We start from the raw sequence: 20,384 nt of genomic DNA, 5'->3' as shown, positions 1-20,384 counted from the left end.
AGCTGAAGAGCTCTAGCCGCTTCAGCCTTTCCTCATAGGGAAGTCGTCCCATACTCTTTATCATTTTCGTTGCCCTTCTCTGCACCTTTTCTAATTCCACTATATCTTTTTTGAGATGCGGCGACCAGAATTGAACACAATATTCGAGGTGCGGTCGCACCATGGAGCGATACAAAGGCATTATAACATCCTCATTTTTGTTTTCCATTTCTTTCCTAATAATACCTAACATTCTATTTGCTTTCTTAGCCACAGCAACACACTGAGCAGAAGGTTTCAACGTATAATCAACGACAACACCTAGATCCCTTTCTTGGTCCGTGACTCCTAACGTGGAACCTTGCATTATGTAACTATAATTCGGGGTCCTCTTTCCCACATGCATCACTTTGCACTTGCTCACATTAAATGTCATCTGCCATTTAGGCGCTCAGTCTCCCAGTCTCGTAAGGTTCTCTTGTAATTTTTCACAATCCTCCCACGATTTAACGACTTTGAATAACTTTGTGTCATCAGCAAATTTAATTACCTCACTAGTTACTCTAGGTCATTTATAAATATGTTAAAAAGCAGCAGTCCCAGAACAGACCCCTGGGGAACCCCACTAACTACCCTTCTTCATTTAGAATACTGACCATATAACCCTACTCTCTGTTTTCTATCTTTTAACCAGTTTATAATCCACAATAGAACACTACCTCCTATCTCATGACTCTCCAATTTCCTCTGTAGTCTTTCATGAGGTATTTTGTCAAACGCCTTCTGGAAATCTAGAAGCGGCTCACCTTTATCCACATGTTTGTTCACCCCTTCAAAGAAATGTAGTAGATTGGTGAGGCAAGATTTCCCTTCACTAAATCCATATTAACTTTGTCTCATTAATCCATGCTTTTGAAGATAATACTCTGTAATTTTGTTCTTAATAATAGTCTCTACTATTTTGCCCGGCACTGACGTCAGACTCACCAGTCTATAATTTCCCGAATCTTCTTCTGGAACCTTTTTTTAAAAATTGGCGTTACATTGGCCACCCTCAAATCTTCCAGTACCATGTTTGATTTTATGGATAAATTACATATGACTAACAATAGCTCCGCAAGCTCATTTTTCAGTTTTATCAGTACTCTGGAATGTATACCATCCGGTCCAGGAGATTTGCTACTCTTCAGTTTGTAGAACTGCCCCATTACATCCTCCAGGTTTACAGAGAATTCACTAAGTTTCTACGACTCGTCAGCTTCGAATACCATTTCCGGCACTGGTATCCCACCCAAATCTTCCTCGGTGAAGACCAAAGCAAAGAATTCATTTAATCTCTCTGCTACGGCTTTGTCTTCCTTGTTTCCCCTTTTACTCCTAGATCATCTAGCGGCCCAACCGATTCTTTTGTCGGCTTCCTGCTTTTAATATACCTAAAAAAACATTTTTTGCCTCCAACACAATCTTTTTTTCAAAGTCCCTCTTAGCCTTCCTTATCAGCGCTTTGCATTTGACTTGACATTCGTTATGCTGTTCTTTCTTCCATTTTCTGAAGGATTTTTTTTAGCTCTAATAGCTTCCTTCACCTCACTTTTTAACCACACCGGCTGTCGTTTGGTCTTCCGTCCTCTTTTTCTAATATGTGGAATATATTTGGCCTGGGCTTCCAGGATGATGTTTTTGAACAGCATCCATGCCTGATGTAAATTTTTGACCCTTGCAGCCGCTCCTCTAGGTTTTTTTCACATTTCTTCTCATTTTATCATAGTCTCCTTTTTTAAAATTTAAATGCTAATGTATTTGATTTCCTATGTATACTTACTTCAAAGCTAATATCAAATCTGATCATATTATGATTACTGTTATCAAGCGGCCCCAGCACCAATACCTCCTGCACCAGATCATGCGCTCCACTAAGGACTAGGTCTAGAATTTTTCCTTCTCTCGTTGGCTCCTGTACCAGCTGTTCCATAAAGCTGTCCTTGATTTCGTCATGGAATTTTGCCTCCCTAGCGTGCCCCGATGTTAATTTGCCCAGTCAATATCAGGGTAATTGAAATCACCCATTATTATTGTGTTACCCAGTTTGTTTGCGTCCCTAATTTCCTTTAACATTTCTGCATCCATCTGTTCATCCTGACCAGACGGCGGTAGTACACTCATATCACTATCCTTTTCCCCTTTACACATGGAATTTCAATCCACAGTGATTCCAAGAAGTGTTTTGTTTCCTGTAGAATTTTCAATCTATTTGATTCAAGGCTCTCGTTAATATACAATGTTACCCCTCCACCAATTCGATCCACCCTGTCACTACGATATAATTTGTACCCCGGTATGACAGTGTCCCACTGGTTATCCTCCTTCCACCAGGTCTCAGAGAAGCCTATTATATCTAATTTTTCATTTAGTGCAATATATTTTAACTCTCCCATCTTATTTCTTAGGCTCTTGGCATTCGCATATAGACATTTCAAACTATGTTTGTTGTTCCTATTTACATCATGCTTAGTACTTGACAGTATTAATTTGCAATCTTTTGTCTGTTTTTTTATTTTTTATTTAAGGACACCTGCCAGATCTACTATGGTCTCTTTTGCAACCTCACTATCATGATATCCTATCTTCCCTTTTTGGTGATATCTTTGAAATATACCATTTCCTGAACCATGCACTTTTGAATGACTGTTGGCCTTCCCCACGTTTCTAGTTTAAAAGCTGCTCTATCTCCATTTTAAATGTCGATGACAGCAGCCTGGTCCCACCCTGGTTAAGGTGGAGCCCATCCTTTCGGAATAGGCTCCCCCTTTCATAGAATTTTGCTTAGTTCCTAACAAGTCTAAAACCTTCCTCTCTGGACCATCGTCTCATCCATGCATTGAGACTCTGGAGCTCTGCCTGTCTCTTGGGCCCTGTGCGTGGAATGGGTAGAATTTCAGAAAATGCTACTCTAGAGGATATGGATTTGAGCTATCTACCTAAGTGCCTAAATTTGGCTTCCAGAACCTCTCTCCCACATTTTCCTATGTCATTGGTACCCACATGTACCAAGAAAGCCAACTCCTCTCCAGCAATATCTAAAATCCTATCTAGGTGACACGTGAGGTCCGCCACCTTCGCACTAGGCAGGCAAGTCACCAGGTGATCCTCACATCCACCAGCCACCCAGCTATTTATATGCCTAATTATCGAATCACCAACTACAACATCTGTCCTAACCCTTACCTCCCGGGCAGCACTTGGAGACGTATCCTCGGTGCGAGAGGATAGTAAATCCCCTGGTGGGAAGGTCCTGGCTACAGGAGTACTTCCTACTTCACCAGGGTGATGCCATCCTTCTAGGAGACCCCCTCCTCCAAGGTAGAACAGGGGCTACAAGACAGGAGGTGGGACTTCTCTTCAACATCCCTGTAGGTCTCCTCTATGTAACTCTTTGTCTCCCTCAGCTCCTCCAAGTCTGCTAGTCTAGCCTCAAAGAACAGACACATTATCTGAGAGCTAGGAACTCTTTGCATTGGGCCCACACATATGACATCTCACCAATTGGGAGATAATCATACATGTAACACTCAATGCAAACGCCTGGATAGCACCCCTCTCGCTGCTAGACTGCTGACTCCATCTTAGTGTTTTTGTCTTTTTCAATAATATAAAGCTTGCTACAGTTTTAAGGATATTAGCCTAATATAAAAATGTCTTTTAGTTTATATATTATATTGTATGATTTATTTAGTGTTTCCTTCTTAGATGGTAATGAAATGTATTTAAAACTCTGTAAGAGCACTCCTTGCTTGTTACCCTAATTACAATAGCTGACTATAAATGAAGAGTTGTCCTAGGGGTGGGCAGGAAGACTAAACTAGATCCTGCAGTTCCTGCTAGATTCTATCTGTTAATGCTGTGGTACAAAGTTTTTAAAACTAAGTTTAAAAGATTATGGAGATTAGTTGATAAAATTTGCTTTTTATATTTTTATTTTGCCTACCACTAACCTACAATTCCCCCTTTAAACCCCAATCTTTAAGTTCTCAAAGCACAAAGCAAATAGTGTTCACTTACCAGAGAAATGTCCTCTTCTCTCGGAACTTATTGTAAGATGCATTGTTTATAAAATAATTTGATCTGATTTGCGTCAGTTCAATAATACTTCTGACAAATTGTCTCTTGCTCACATTCCTACCTGGGAATGTGAATCAATCCTCTTCTTTAGTTGAATACTACAGAGGGAATTCAAAGTGGAGGAATAGCCTATTTTTTAGAGCAGTGGGCTGAGAAAAAGGGCAACCATAATCAAATCCTAAGACCATTTCTTGTGACTTTCAGCAAGTCACAACTTTCCATTGCCTCAGGTACAAACTTACCCCCCTGTTTACTATGCTTTAGTAAACAGGGGGGGGGGGGGGGATTAGACTGTGAGCAATCAGTGAACAGAAAAAAATACCTCCTGTTTCTGAATATAATTACTAAAGACAAAGGTTTGGGGGAAATCTCCTTCCCTGCTGGCATTCATTAGGGTTAATTTGATTTTAAGTAGGCATATTCAAGAAAGTCTTTATTTTTTGATGTTTTCAATTGGTATGAAAACATGTTAGCTTTCATGGGAAAATTAATTTAAAAATGAAACCCATAAAAAACATAGTATCTTTCTTTGCCAGTGTTTTAAATCTCAGTATGTTTATTACTATGTCAACTTTCATTACATCATTCCACTGCTTCTAAAACACAACCTTAATTGTTAAATACATAGTGATTTTATTTTTTCTTTATACATTTCTCTTAAGTGCCTTGTGGTGGAAATTTAACTAAACGCAAGGGAACCATTTTGTCACCTGGTTACCCTGAACCCTATGATAACAATCTGAATTGTGTATGGAAGATCACAGTACCAGAGGGAGCAGGCATTCAAGTAAGAATATATTTGTTTTATTTATTCTTATACAAGCTAATATTTTCAAAGCTGTCAGCCAGAAAAACATATCTATTCATAAACGTATGGCAAGCATTGACAAATATCACAATGGAATAGCTGATTTTTTTTTTTAACCAGAAGATTAAAGGAGTAATCAAATATACAATGAGATCCTATTCAGAGGGAAAATAGTATGCAACCATTTAACTTTGGAAATCTACTTATGACTTAAAGGCATGTAGAGTTGTTTTATTTTTGATTCACAGAGTAAACCATCAAAGTAATGTAAGTTGTAAAGGGCAGACCTTGGGTGCAGTTATCAATGTGGGTTACTGTCACAAAACTCCTAGCCACCCACCTGGGGTTACCCTGTGACCATGTAGAGGGTCTATCCCCAGGACAGGTGGTCCACCTGCACCCTGCCACTTGTGCTCTAAGCTTGTACCCTCCTCCCACTGACTGGGTCACAACTGCCTCTGGGCGAGTCTTCTGGACCCACACTTCCAGTGGTTCCACAGTTCCAGAAAGTACTCACAGACCCAACACACAAACTGCCAGGATTCTTTATCAGTCCAGACAGGCAGACAAAATAGTTTTGTTTATTCTCAGAACTTGGAACAATGGACAAAAATGTGCAATTGGCAAACAATAACAAGTAACTAAAATATGGATTAATTATAACACTGACTAAACATCTGTATACTGTCTAAACAGTATTTGGGAAGATCAGGGCATATAATTCACTGAGCCTCAGCAAAGAAATCTGTCTCACTTTCTTCCTGGCTAAGACTGAAACAACAGTCAGCAAATGCTGGGTAATTTTCAAAAATCCAGGCCAGTCAGAACCCAGAACAGTCAAGTTTCAAATAAAAAACTGGTTGCATCACTACAGGCACTTCCTATTATCTGTGTGCTAAATAAAGAAAGATAAGTTAGTCCTCTGTAATAGCTTTAACTATAAACAGGCACCATCTGCTGGCCAAACAGGAGAAATACACTTGAGAACAAAATCCAGGAAAATATCCAATACATTTTACATGCTTAAAACACAGTTACCATTAAGACATTATTTTACCATTAACTTACGCTATTTTAGCACATGTCCATTTTATGCATTGAGCTTTAAGACTCTTTTACTAAACCGTACTAGCGATTCGGCTAGCAATGCGACAACTACAAGGCAGCCCATTCAAAATGAATGGACTGTGTCACATTTGCTGTGCCAGGAATCGCTAGCGTGGTTTAGTAAAAGAGGCCCTTAGTTACTAATAATTGGCATTATCAGTAAAATAACACAAATTAATGATAGCCTATGTTGATAACATCTCCTCTTAAAAGGAAATAATAGCCATTTTCACATGTAAAACATGAATTTATATGTAAATGGGCTTCTATATAATTAGGTCATACCTGAAAGTTCATGTGGTGCATGCTGGTATGTACTTGTATACTAGGTGTGCTCAGGAACAAATTCTGAGTGGAACATGGACAGAGTCATGAATTACATTCATATTTTATAAAATACAAACAATCATGTATATTGGACACGTGTATATTTATACCTGTTCTCAAGCAGGTATAGGGGATCATTTCCAAAACAGAAAAATGTCCAAAAATGGCACAAAGCAGCAGATGAATATTTTTTTTCTCACAAAAACGTCCAAATTGCTGTTTTTGAAACTTATTTTTAAGGTGTTTTTCTATGCATTTCATCTAAATCTCAAGGGGGCATGTTAGAGGCAAGTTTTAGGCAGGACTGTGATAATAGTGGAGGAGTGGCCTAGTGGTTAGGGTGGTGGACTTTGGTCCTGAGGAACTGAGTTCAATTCCCAGCAGTGGCGTAGCTACAGGTGGGCCTAGGTGGGCCGGGGCCCACCCACTTAGGGCTCAGGCCCACCCAACAGTACCACTTGTTTAGCAGTAGCTAGTGGGAATCCCAAGCTCCAGCAGCTGAAAACTTCCCCCTCATGGTAACAAAAACACTGCTCTCCATGATACTGGCACCTGCGCATACTCAGTTTTCAGCACATGCCTGCTGCAGACTGCCAAAGTGGAGAGAAGCATTTTCCCACTAGTTGAGATATGTTTTTGGTGGGAGGGGGAGAACGCTTGGTGCCCGCCCACTTCTTGCCTAGGCCCACCCAAAATCTGCTGTCTGGCTACGCCCCTGATTCCCAGCACATGCAGCTCCTTGTGACTCTGGGCAAGTCACTTAACCCTCCATTGCCCGCCGCATTGAGCCTGCCATGAGTGGGAAAGTGCGGGGTACAAATGTAACAAAAATAAATAAATAAATAATGGAACATTGTAAAAGCATTTGGGGCAAAAAAAGAAGACATTTTTGGTTTGATCTGTTTGAATAAAGTCTAAGTGCCAAAAAGGTGCCCAAACTGACCAAATGACCAATAGAGGGATAAAGCCATACACCCCTTTAATCTCTTAATGGTCACTGACCCCCTTTCACCACCACCACCCTCAAGTTGTGAAAGTGACAGTGTATACCAGTTGCTATGACAGCTGCAGATAAAATGGCCATTCCTCTTAGAGCAGCAAGCAGGTCCCTGGAGCAGCCTAGTGATTGGTGCAGTGGACTGTATAGAAGGGGACACAGGCCCATATCCCACTCTAACTTGTACACTTGTGGTGGAAAGTGTGAGTGCCCCAAAAACCACAAAATACCTTCCAAATGGCTTTTGAGTCTTTTTTTTTTAGTTAGGTGTTGGCTTGATGAGTATACTCAGAGATACTATGCTCTATTTTTCCTATTTCTTCCCAGCTCCCCTCTTCCCCACCATCCCTACCCCTTTCCCCTTTTTATGATTCTTTATGATTTTAGTATGTGTGATTGTCTATTTACTATTTTAATGGAGTTCCTTTTTCTGACTTTATATTAATTTGTATTATTGTTCACCGCCTTGACCTTCTTTTAGATAAGGCTGTATATTAAATCCTCAATAAACATAAATATAAGGGCTATTGTAGTGGGTACAATACATATTTTTTGCTATTCCTGGAGGGCTCACCATACAACAGATGGGGGTTATCATGTGATGTGTACCTGGGACCTATTATGTGAAGTTCATTGCAGTGCTCCCTAGGTTGGCCTACTGTTCTGCTTTGGTGAATGTGTGGCCAGTCTAGTAAGACTGCTGCCACCCAGACATCCCAAATGTCTTGTTTTTTGTGTATGTTTCCCTTGGATGTTTTTTGTTTGAAAACGGCCCTTAAAGAAAGATACACTAAGCAGAAAAATGTCTAAAATAGGGCAATTTTCAAACCAAAAAGATATACGTTTTTCTAGTTTGAAAATGATCATGTTTGGCACTGGATTTTTGGATGTTTTTTTTTTTAAACCAAAAGTCTAAAATCAGATTTGGACATCATATCAAAGTTGCCTGTCATATTGTCCCTAGGTGTGATCTTGACAGGATTTTGCTAGACTTTTTTTGAAGAAACATAAGCACCCATGTATCTTTATAAAATGAGTAAAAATACATGCCTTCCAACCCTATTAACCTATGTGCCTTGATAAAAAAAAATTACCTGCTTAGCATAACACAATACAGGCCCATGCCAAGGGTCTGTGCCGCCCCCCCGCAGATGAACAGTTGGCGCCCCCCCCCCCGCAGATGAACAGTTGGCGCGCGTGCGCGCCCCCCCCCCCCCCCCCCGTGAAGATGATCATGGCGCGCCCTGGGGGCCTTTAAATCTTTTACTTGCAGTCTGACATCAGAAGAAGGCGGGACACTGAGGGAATCAACAGCGCGAAGGGAAGGGAGACGTCGGCAGCGCTCCGCTTTCACAGACGCTGCTGCGACTGCAAGTAAAAGATTTAAAGGCCTCGGCAGCGCGGGGCGAGGGTAAGCACCGCGGCGGCGCCCTCCAGAGGTGGGCGCCCTCCTGCGGTGCTTACCCCACTTACCGCATCGGCATGGCCCTGACACAATAGCACATTTCCTCCCTCAACCCGGATCCTCCTCCACTAGAAAGCTTTCAATCCCTAGTAGCTTGTCTATAGGAAAGGACCCCCTTTGTCTCACCACATGCAAATCTAAAGCTTTCCTCTTAATCCAATATTCTAAGAATCAGCTCTGACCCTACCCGTACGATGGGATTCTGACCTACCCCAATGGGTACGGGGGTGATGAGGACAAGAGAAATCCTAACTGTCTCTTGTCCTGGAGGATGCCTCTTTAAAATTGATGCTGCTAAGCCCCTAGAAATATTTTCATGGTATTACTGCTAGAGGATAAACTGTCACTAGACTGTCACTAGAGGTTGAACAGCACCTGCTGTGAAGACAAGCAGGCCATATTCTTACATGTGAGTGACATCATCCATGTCGCCTGGAACAGAATGTTTGAAATATTGTACTACAACTTTAAGACACGCGCCATCATCGCCACAATGCATGCACGACTGACTTCCCACCTGCCATGAGAGCGTGGGACCAATAGTCTTTTCTCATCTGCTGTGAGAAGATGCACTGTTTCATGGCTCCCTCACTGTGCCTGGTGCAGTTCATTACTTTTGATGGCTTTTCATGCCTTCCTTGCAGATTTTTACATGTTTTCTTCATTTTCCTCTTTCTTGCTTTTTTCCATTTACCCCTTATAGGTATAGTTTGTTTTCCCCACATTTAGGTTTTCTTTAGTTTTTATGTGCTTGTTAGGCCCTTGTAGGCCTGAGCTCTGGTCGGGCTCTTGTCCTTACTTTTTTTCTTGGTGATTTGCCCCTTTATAAGATCACCATCGAGTCATTTGATTTGGCCACAGCTGTTTTCCCTTCCATGTCATTGAAGGTTCCCAGTGACTTTAAGCACTGTACCCAGTGCAGTAGGACCATCTCTGGTAAAGAGACCCATATGCCTCGACGTTGACCTCTGTGCAGGGCCTCCAGCATTGGTCAGCATCGGACCTGACACTGAGGAGACGTGGGGATTGGATGTCGTCCTTATTGGCACTAAGGAGAATCAAAAAACAGCACTGGGCCAAGAAGCATCTGCATCAATCCTCCTCAATGCACGATGCTGGGAGCACCAGGGCATTGAAAGATCTGGTCGCCAAAAAACGTCAGCACCGGGAAGACCACTCTCCTTCCATTGTGGAAGTGCCGATGTGTGGGTCTCCACAGTGGCGTACCTAGGGTAGTTGACACCCGGGGCTGGTCATTTTTTAACACCCCCCTCTAAAATCCAGTACTAGGCATACCAAGATTAAAAAAACACTGAAGATCTATACAGCAATTCTACCATACCATAAGCAGTCATTTCTACAAGTCACACAAGGAACATGAAAGCATCTTAAACACCACAGTGAGCACTAGAATATCAATTCACCTATTGTAAAACAAAACCAGACAGAATGGTACAGATTGTCGATCCTGCAAAGTCAATGCCAACTGTAAGCCATGTCTTTTTCACAAACACAGATAAACCCTAATCCACTATAGAATAAGTAGTCATAAACTTTCTATTTAGACAAAAATTAAACTGAACACTCAAGATGCCAGAATCTGCATACAATGCAACACCACAGAAAAAGAAAATGTCCCCTAGTACTGTCCAAAATATAAAGACAGCAGATGTAAATTTGAAAAAACTAACAAATACCAATCACCACTTTACAAATTAAAAAATAGAAATAAAACAAATATAGAAAATAATACCATTTTATTGGACTAATACATTTAGCTTTCAGAGACCAAAACCTCCTTCCTCGGGTCAGTACAGTATAGTACTGTTACAGTATCCTCTCCTGACCTAAGGAAGGGGGTTTTGTTCTCTGAAAGTTAGTCAAAATGTATTAAAATTAGTCCAATAAAAATATTACCTTATGTACATGTTCTGTTTATAAACATTTATTAACACAGCTACAATACTACTTTATCCTAAAGCAAAAAAAAAAAAAAGAATATATATTTTATTTATAGTTTGTTGTCTCTGGTTTCTGCTTTCATCATCTTCATTTCACTGTCTTCCATCCATCCAGCATCTGTCTTCACTCTCTCTGCCATCCAGTGTCTGCCCTTTCTGCTGTCCCGTCCATCCCCTGTCTGCCCTCTCTCTTCCTTCCATCCACATCTGCCCTCTATCTCTGCCCCTTCCATCCACCATCTGCCCCTGTCTGCCCTCTCTCTCTCCCCCTTCCATCCACTGTCTGCCCTTTCTATCCCTTACATCTACTGTCTGCCCTTTCTCTTTGCCCCTCCAATCCACCATTTGCCCTCATTCTTCCATTCATCAAGGATCTGCCCTCCCTCTCGCTCCCCATTCCATCCAGGATCTGTCCGCTCTCTTTCTCTGCCCCCTCTTTTCGGCCCTCAGTTCCAGCCCCATTATCCCATCTGCCCCTAGTTTCAGCCCCAGCCCACATCTCCCACCTGCCCCCCATTTCAGCCCCCAGTTTCAGCCCCACTATCCCACCAGTCCCCAGTTTCAGCCCCAGCCCTTTTCTCCCACCAGTCCCGAGCTTCAGCCCCCAGCCACTTCTCCCTGTCCCCTTTTCAGCCCCCAGTCCACACAGTTTCAGCCCCTGCCCCTTTTCAGCCCCCAGTACCAGTACTATCCCCACTTATCCCACCTACCCTCCTTTCAGCCCCCAGTTCCAGACCCCTTCATCCACATGCCTTGCATTAGGGCCCCCCTTTTCAGCCTCAGACCCATTCTCCCACCTGCCCCATGCATGGCCCCATTCTCCCTCCTGCCCCTTTCTCAAACCACAGTTCAAGCTCCAGTCCCCTTCTCCCATCTGAGCCTCCCCTCCCCGACCCAGTCCCTTTCTCCCATCTGAGCCCCCCTGCCTGACCCAGTCCCCTTCTCCCATCTGAACCCCCCCTTCCCGACCCAGTCCCCACCTGCCTACCCTGAGCTCCGTGGACAGATGACAGCCCTCTTCTCCTGCCACCCGGCACCCTGCCTTCAAAAAAAAATCTGTGAAGCGGCAGCAGCGCAGTGCGTGTGTCTGCTCTGAGTGTAAAAAAAGCAAATCGCCTCATAGGGCCTTCCCTCACTGTGTCCCAAATTCCTATTTCTGTGAGGGCGGGACACAGAGAGGGAAGGCCCAACGAGGCAATTTGTTTTTTTTACACGCAGAGCAGACGTGAGGCGCTGCGCTGTGCCACCGCTTCACGGATTTTTTTAAAAGCAGGGTGCCGGTGGCAGGAGAAGAGGGCTATCGTCTGTTCACAGAGCTGGTAGGCAGGTGGGGACTGCAGCGCCAGCAGCCTTTGGGTGGGAGCAGCGGGAGCGGAGCACCCCCCCAACCTGCTGACACCCGGGGCGGACCGCCCCCACCGCCCTGCCCTTGGTATGCCACTGGGTCTCCATGTATCAAGGACCAGACCCCTGCACCAGCCCCGATGGTTCAGCAGACTACTCCTCAACCAATGCCCCAGATTTTCCCAGTTGGCCCTCGATAAACCAAGCCAGGCCATGCCTATGAGTATTTGGCGGGGATCCTTCAGCAGAGTGCACTGACATCTGGGGTGCTTACACCATCCATGCCTGTTCCTGCTGTCTCGCAAGGTACTCAGCCTGAGGTGAGGCCTCTGACCCTGGTGCCACATATGGTACCATTGTCAACAGCTGCTCATGCTGGCAGCCAGTCGATGTCGGTGGAGGAAGCTTTGCTGGAGTCAAGGGTAGAGCCTGTGCCTCGATGCCCCTCCAGACAAAGGTAGTGGTTCCTCTATCTTAAGGCAGGCTCAGTCTCAGCCCTCCCATGAGTAGTTATTTGCTGAAAGTGATGAGGAGTGCTCATGGACATCTCATGAGGATCTTAGGTACTTCTCGGAGGAGGAGTCCTAAGGGATCCCATCTGGACCCTCCCCTCCTAAGGAAAGGAGAAAGTCTCCATCTGAGTGCCTTTCCTTCCCAAGTTTTGTAAGGGAAATGGCAGATGCCATTCCAATTCATTTGGAGACAGAGGAGAAGCCCAGAGCTGAGATGTTTGAAGTCCTAGACAACGACTCTTTTCCTAGATGAGGAGCTGCTGTGATGGTCCCACTTCATCGGATCCTGAAAGATGTCCCTGTCCTGCCCAAAAAGATTGATACCATGTATCAGATCCAAAGTTCCCTAGGGTTTGACAGGCCTCAGTTTCCTCATCATTCCTTGTTGGTGGAATCTGTGCTCAAAAGAGTCAGGAGTTCCAGGGACTATGCTTCGGCACCCCCAGACAGAGAAGCTCAAACTCTGGATTCTTTTGGGCAGAAAATGTATCAGGCCTCTAATGCTAATCTCCTGCATACAATCTTATCAGCTCTACACAAGTCTTTACTTGTGGAACTTGCTGTGTACTACGTATGATTTGGCAAACTATCTCCCACCAGAGCAGGCCGAATATCTTCGCCAGCTGATCATGCAGCAGAAGGTGTATCATATGTTCTTGGCCAGGGGCGCATATGATATCTTCAATGTGGTGTCCTGCATCTCTGTCCAAAATATAACGGTGCAGACTCTCATGGCTGTGATCTCTGACTTGGACCCTGCAGTCCAGCAGAGATTGGTGGATACCACATGCCAGGGGGATAACCTTTTTGGAGAAAAGGTGGAGGAGTTCGCTGACCTCATCAAGAAACACACTGACACCATTCATACTCTTTCCCGCAGGGCACCTTCTACACCCTCCTTCTCATCCAGGAGGTTTTTGGGCAAGTCAAAGAGGGGTTTCTTCTGCTCACAAAGGGATAGGCATGCTCCTTCTTCTCACCAGCCTAAGCAGACTCAGAAACCCTCCACAAATGTAACAGGTAGGCGGGGATGGGGCTCGGTCTGCCTGCCTGAAGTGCACTGCACCCACTTAAACTGCTCCAGGTACCTGCATACTGCTGTGATGGAGCTGAGGCTGGCATAGAGGCTGGCAATCAACATTTTTAAAGATGTTTTTTGAGGGTGTGAGGGGGTTAGTGACCACTGGGGGAGTAAGTGGAGGTCATCCCCAATTATCTCCGGTGGTCATCTGGTCATTTCGGGCACCTTTTAGTGCCTTGGTCGTAACAAAAACACAACCAGGTAAAGTCATCCAAGTGTTCGTCAGGGATGTTCTTGTTTCTTTCGATTATGGGTCGAGGACGTCCTAGTGTTAGGCATGCCCATGTCCCGCCTTCGCTACACCTCTGATACGCCCCCTTGAACTTTGGCCATCCCTGCAATGGAAAGCAGTTAGGGACGTCCAAATTTGGCTTTCAATTATACCGATTTGGACAACCCTGAGCGAAGGATGTCCATCTTCCAATTTATGTTGAAAGATGGGCGTCCTTCTCTTTTGAAAATGAGCCCATATGTGTCTTCCTTATCATCGGAAGCCCTTGCAGCATCCGCTCATGAACATTTAGTAGAAGCCTATTGGCTAGATGCCTAGCAATCTATCCTGATGAAATGTTATCACAAATACTTGCAGGACCGGGAGTCCGAAATAGACTACATTCTTTGTGTAAACCGCTGGAATGCAAATTTGGGGATACATCTTACAATGGATCAGTTTAAACGCAGTCTGCTGACTCGTGACTCTCTTACTAATAATGTGTTACATGGAGAACTGCAGTATAAATTCTTATTGCGCTTATACATCTCACCACAAACAGAGCTTTTTTAGCTAAGCTGTGGTCTACTACTCATTGTTTGAAATGTAACCACTCTCCTAATACTTTGGGTAATATGTTCTGGTCTTGCCCCATTGTTCAATCGTTATGGTCTTTGGTTATGACTCTTGTATCTTGCCTTTGGCGCTGACAATGGAGACCATCTGCCATGTATTTTGTAAGATTAGTTGTACCTTGTCGGCACCCAAAGGCTATATGAGTTTTCTTAAATATTCTATCTTAATGGGCAAGAAATGTATTTTGCAACACTGGCTGCTGCCTGAAGCCCTGGTTTTAGCATGTTGGCGAGTGGTAATGCTCCAACAGGCAGTGATGAAGCGTTGTGATATTAAACACATGGACTTTGTCTCTGGCAGGAAATTCCAGCAAATACAGGAGCCCTTCTGGGTATCCCTGACCTGTACAACATGAAGCTACTTGCCTAATTGTTAATTGCGGTTGGGGGGGTATTTGTTGTACCAATGTCATATTTTGTTGTATGGGTTGGGATGGGGAAATGAGGATGGGAAGGAAATTTGTAACTTGCTTGGTTGTATAGTGTCATACCTATTGTACTTTTGAATAATTTTTCTATTGTAATAAACAAGAATTAACCTAAAAAGGAGTAGTTCTTTTAGGTTAGTGATGGCGAAAGGCACCCTCCTTCTCCATCACCATATTGTACATTAGGGGAATAATGGTGCAGAGGTCTGATACTACCTCAAAGCTGACAGGTATGAGCTCTGAACTCAAAACAAAACATTTGGTTAACTCAAACAGATTTTGAGGCTAAAACTGTTCTTCAGCTCAAGCCTCTAAAGAGTTGATTGATCCCTTTAGAAATCCATGCAGCAATGTAGAGTGATTAGACTGCCTACCTCTACACTATATTGACTGGAACCATATTATGTACAAACTAGTAAAAAAGGCCTGTTTCGTAAACAAATGAAACGGGCGCTAGCAAGGCTATAGAGAGAGTGAGAGTGTGTATATGTATGTGTGTCTGTGTGTGTGTGACACAGAGAAAGTGTGTGTGTGTGTCTCTGTGTGAAACAGAGTGTGCACAGGTAGGGTGAAAATGAAGAGACAGCAGTGAAATTTTACATAGGACAGCTGAACCATTTGAGGCGGATTTGGGGGGGACACCGGTGCCGGAAAGAATATTTGAAGCGGGGGAATCGGAGAAACTAAACAAATTCTCTGTAACCTTGGAGGATGTAATGGGTCAGTTCAGCAAGCTGAAGAGTAGTAAATCACCGGGACCTGATGGTATTCATCCCAGAGTATTAATAGAACTAAAAAATGAACTTGCGGAGCTACTGTTAGAAATATGCAATCTGTCCCTAAAATCGAGTGTAATACCGGAAGACTGGAGGGTAGCCAATGTTACTCCGATTTTTAAGAAGGGTTCCAGAGGAGATCCGGGAAATTATAGACCGGTGAGTCTGACGTCGGTGCCGGGCAAGATGGTGGAGGCTATTATTAAGAATAAAATTGCAGAGCATATACAAAAACATGGACTGATGAGACAAAGTCAGCACGGATTTAGTGAAGGGAAGTCTTGCCTCACCAATCTAATGCATTTTTTTGAGGGGGTAAGCAAACATGTGGACAATGGGGAGCCGGTTGATATTGTATATCTGGATTTTCAGAAGGCGTTTGACAAAGTGCCGCACGAAAGACTCCTGAAGAAATTGCAGAGTCATGGAATCGGAGGTAGGGTATTATTATGGATTAAGAACTGGTTGAAAGATAGGAAGCAGAGAGTAGGATTGCGTGGCCAGTATTCTCAGTGGAGGAGGGTAGTTAGTGGGGTCCCGCAGGGGTCTGTGCTGGGTCCGTTGCTTTTTAATGTATTTATAAATGACCTAGAGATGGGAATAACTAGTGAGGTAATTAAATTCGCCGATGACACAAAATTATTCAGGGTCGTCAAGTCGCAGGAGGAATGTGAACGATTACAGGAGGACCTTGCGAGACTGGGAGAATGGGCGTGCAAGTGGCAGATGAAGTTCAATGTTGACAAGTGCAAAGTGATGCATGTGGGTAAGAGGAACCCGAATTATAGCTACGTCTTGCAAGGTTCCGCGTTAGGAGTTACGGATCAAGAAAGGGATCTGGGTGTCGTCGTCGATGATACGCTGAAACCTTCTGCTCAGTGTGCTGCTGCGGCTAGGAAAGCGAATAGAATGTTGGGTGTTATTAAGAAGGGTATGGAGTCCAGGTGTGCGGATGTTATAATGCCGTTGTATCGCTCCATGGTGCGACCGCACCTGGAGTATTGTGTTCAGTACTGGTCTCCGTATCTCAAAAAAGATATAGTAGAATTGGAAAAGGTACAGCGAAGGGCGACGAAAATGATAGTGGGGATGGGACGACTTTCCTATGAAGAGAGGCTGAGAAGGCTAGGGCTTTTCAGCTTGGAGAAGAGACGGCTGAGGGGAGATATGATAGAAGTGTATAAAATAATGAGTGGAATGGATCGGGTGGATGTGAAGCGACTGTTCACGCTATCCAAAAATACTAGGACTAGAGGGCATGAGTTGAAGCTACAGTGTGGTAAATTTAAAACGAATCGGAGAAAATTTTTCTTCACCCAACGTGTAATTAGACTCTGGAATTCATTGCCGGAGAACGTGGTACGGGCGGTTAGCTTGACGGAGTTTAAAAAGGGGTTAGATAGATTCCTAAAGGACAAGTCCATAGACCGCTATTAAATGGACTGGAAAAATTCCTCATTTTTAGGTACAACTTGTCTGGAATGTTTTTACGTTTGGGGAGCGTGCCAGGTGCCCTTGACCTGGATTGGCCACTGTCGGTGACAGGATGCTGGGCTAGATGGACCTTTGGTCTTTCCCAGTATGGCACTACTTATGTACTTATTATGTACTTATGAGGCGTGTTTGTGTGTCTGTGTGAGAGAGTGTGTATATGTGTGTAGGTGCGTGTGTGTGCGAGATACAGACAGTGTAAGTGTGTGTGTGTGTGTGTGTGTGTGCATGTGTGTGAAAGTGAGTGTAAAAGGGTAGGGTCTAAATGAAGAGACAGCATTATAATTGTACATAGCGCAGCACAAACATTTGAGGCAGTTCTTGCCTTATCTCCCCTGCCGCCCCCTCCATACCCAACGATTCGTTCTTTGTTTTCCATCCCCTCTGTGTCCCGTGTGTGTGTGAGAGAGAGAGAGGTCCTAGCAGTCCCTGTGATAGTGTGTGTGTATGTGCTGGTTTTTTTCCTTCCCTCATATGCCCTCTGTGTCCGTTGTTTATGTGGAGAGCAGAGATCTATATGGTCCTTTTAGCGTTGCTGTTGACGTCGCGTAGCAACTGTTGCTGCTGGTTTTCATTGTTCCGCGATGTGTCTTATGTCACGTTCTGTCGCTTAGTAACATGTTTGCGATGCGATTGGTTGAGTGTCATTGCTCCGCCCTCAACGTCATGACATTTTACGTGGGGGGCGGGGCAAATTCCTGGTTTCACCACCATGCATTTAGAATGTTGGGACTTGTGGAGGCTTCAGAACGTTGGAGCTGCATTTTATATAGAGAGATGATCTCAGCCACTTTCACAACTGTCTATAATTTACCTTGAACTACTACTGAAATGATTTCTAGATCATGCTTTTTTTAAATTACAAAATTATGAAAGATGCATATAGAAAGAAAAAAAAATAAGATAAAGCCTTGCATTATTGTCATTCTTATCCTTCATAGGTACAAGTTATCAGTTTTGCTACAGAGCATAATTGGGACTCTTTGGATTTTTATGATGGCAGTGATAACAACGCCCCAAGACTTGGAAGCTATTCAGGTAACTGTAAAAAATATAGTATACATACTTTTGGATGGATATTCAAATAGAGGTTCACCAGCAGCTGCAAATTTACCAAAGTTATACAGACAGCATCTATCTCGACATAGCCAGATAGTTTCCATATAATGAAGGGCGAGTTTGGGGCAGGATGATGTCAGGACACAAAATGATCTCAACAGCATAATGATATTCAACCACTATCCGTATAACTTATATATTTAGGGGGTCTTTTACTAAGTTGTAATAAGCAGCTAGTGCAGATTTTACCATTCAATAGATGTTTTACCACACTGTAGATGTTAGGACAGGCCCACACTATCTGGCATTGCATTTACCATTGGATTCTATAAACGATGTCCAGAATTGGGCACCCAAATTAATTAACAAGTCAATTAGCATCAATAATTGAGTGCTAACAACCAATTATTGATGTTAATTGGCACTCATTAAAATTTGCATGCACATCTGGTTGCTACACTATTCTATAAGTAATGGCACCTAACTCTACTAATATGTAACTCAAAAGGGGGCGTGGCCATGGGTGTGTCAGTGCAATTCTGAAAAGTTGTGCACGGAATTAAAGAATACGGTCTCAGCGTGCCTAACGTGGACACAAGTATTTACATCTGACTGTAGCAGATGTAAGTCTGGTACCTAAAGTTAGGCAGGGAAGTTGGCAGCAAGCACAATTCCATAAAGGGTTCATTCCCTTTATAGAATCATGTTTAGCACTGATTTTTATCAGCGCTGAATTTTGAGCACCATTTAGTGAACCCAGCCCTTAATGTGGTGCCATGTGGTAAGTGTTTGCCCTGTGCAGAAAATGCAGGGTAGCTGCTGAATAAATCCCCTGCATTTAGGGGCCTTTTTACTAAGGCATGTTAGGCCTAATGAGGGCCTACCACACTTAAAAAAGGGCACTAATGTGGGACACGCTGAAGTGTTGGTTACCACTCAGCACGCACTAATCCCACACAGAAAAATATATATATTTTTTATTTTTCAGCACAAGAGGTGTGCCCATAGGCAGAGAGTAGGCATGTTTGCACTAATTGAGTAGCACGGGCACATTACTACATGCTCCCTGATTAGCACTGGAGCCCTTTCTGCATCCTAAATAGGTAGTGGTAATGGCTCCCATGGTAATGGCCAAGCACTAATGGGGAAATCAGCACATGACCATTACAAAAAAGTATGGTAAAGTGGCCATTTTACTGTCATGCTAAAAGTGACCGCAGCATGTAGGAAACCCATGTGATGACATCAGCCCCTACCACTTTTTAGCATGGCTTGGTAAAAGAACCCCTGACCACATAGGCTTTGCACATACCACATGTAAATGTTTGCTGCTAATATGCTGTAAGAGCAAAAAATGGCCACACTTTAGTAAAGGAGCCCCGTAGTTGCTGAATAGCAGGCCTAAGTAGGGTAAATTCTGAAAAGCTTGCAGAAATTTAGCTGCAAGGATGGTGTGTGCTAAGTGTAGATATTATAATGGTAGTTGTGTGCACAACTTCCATTATAACATAAGTCTGTATTTATGCACCTAACTTTATTCACAAACACTTAATCTAGCTCAATGGCTGGCTTAAATGCTTGTGCCTAACTATACGCAGTTGGACGCATAAATGAAAGTATTCTATAGCATGCGTGCCTAACTGCCTGACATGCACCTGACCTGACTTTGCCCCTCCCAGGTCCACACCCTCTTTGAAGTTGCATGATCTGGAATTTGAGCACTCAACTTAAGTACAGGGACTATGGGCAGTTACAAGTGTAGCCACTAATTGGTACCAATTAAGGTCAATTATAGCTAATTACTGAATTTAATTATGCACACAACTGGCCTTACTCTATAACGTTTGCATGCACATTTGCAGACTAGTCAGAAATTTAAGTGTGCAAGAATATGGAATAAGGGAAAGTGATTAAAATCTCAAGTATATTCAGCACTGCTACATATTGGGATAACATAACAAAACAATGGTACTTGTATACTGCTACTACCATGAAGTTCTAAGCAGTCCACAATCCATACTCCTGGGAATTACAGAGAATACAGTAGAACAATGATACAATATAACACAACACGATTTTAGGTC

The 20,384-nt window shown here is 43.4% G+C and overlaps 1 protein-coding gene across 1 annotated transcript in view; it reads left to right on the top strand.

Moving 5' to 3' along the window:
* The window catches only part of CSMD3 (CUB and Sushi multiple domains 3), a 2,043,988-nt gene that overhangs the window by 1,529,969 nt on the left and 493,635 nt on the right, over positions 1 to 20,384 (top strand). Inside the window, exons 36-37 of the mRNA XM_030189879.1 lie at positions 4,761 to 4,885; positions 18,183 to 18,279. Of these exons, the coding sequence (XP_030045739.1) occupies positions 4,761 to 4,885; positions 18,183 to 18,279 (222 nt within the window). The remainder of the gene's footprint in view (positions 1 to 4,760; positions 4,886 to 18,182; positions 18,280 to 20,384) is intronic.

The sequence above is a fragment of the Microcaecilia unicolor genome, chromosome 1, assembly GCF_901765095.1.
Source record: "Microcaecilia unicolor chromosome 1, aMicUni1.1, whole genome shotgun sequence".
NCBI classification, from domain to species: domain Eukaryota; kingdom Metazoa; phylum Chordata; class Amphibia; order Gymnophiona; family Siphonopidae; genus Microcaecilia; species Microcaecilia unicolor.
Note: the sequence above shows the minus strand (reverse complement) of the source record. Positions and strands in the feature narration are given on the sequence as shown.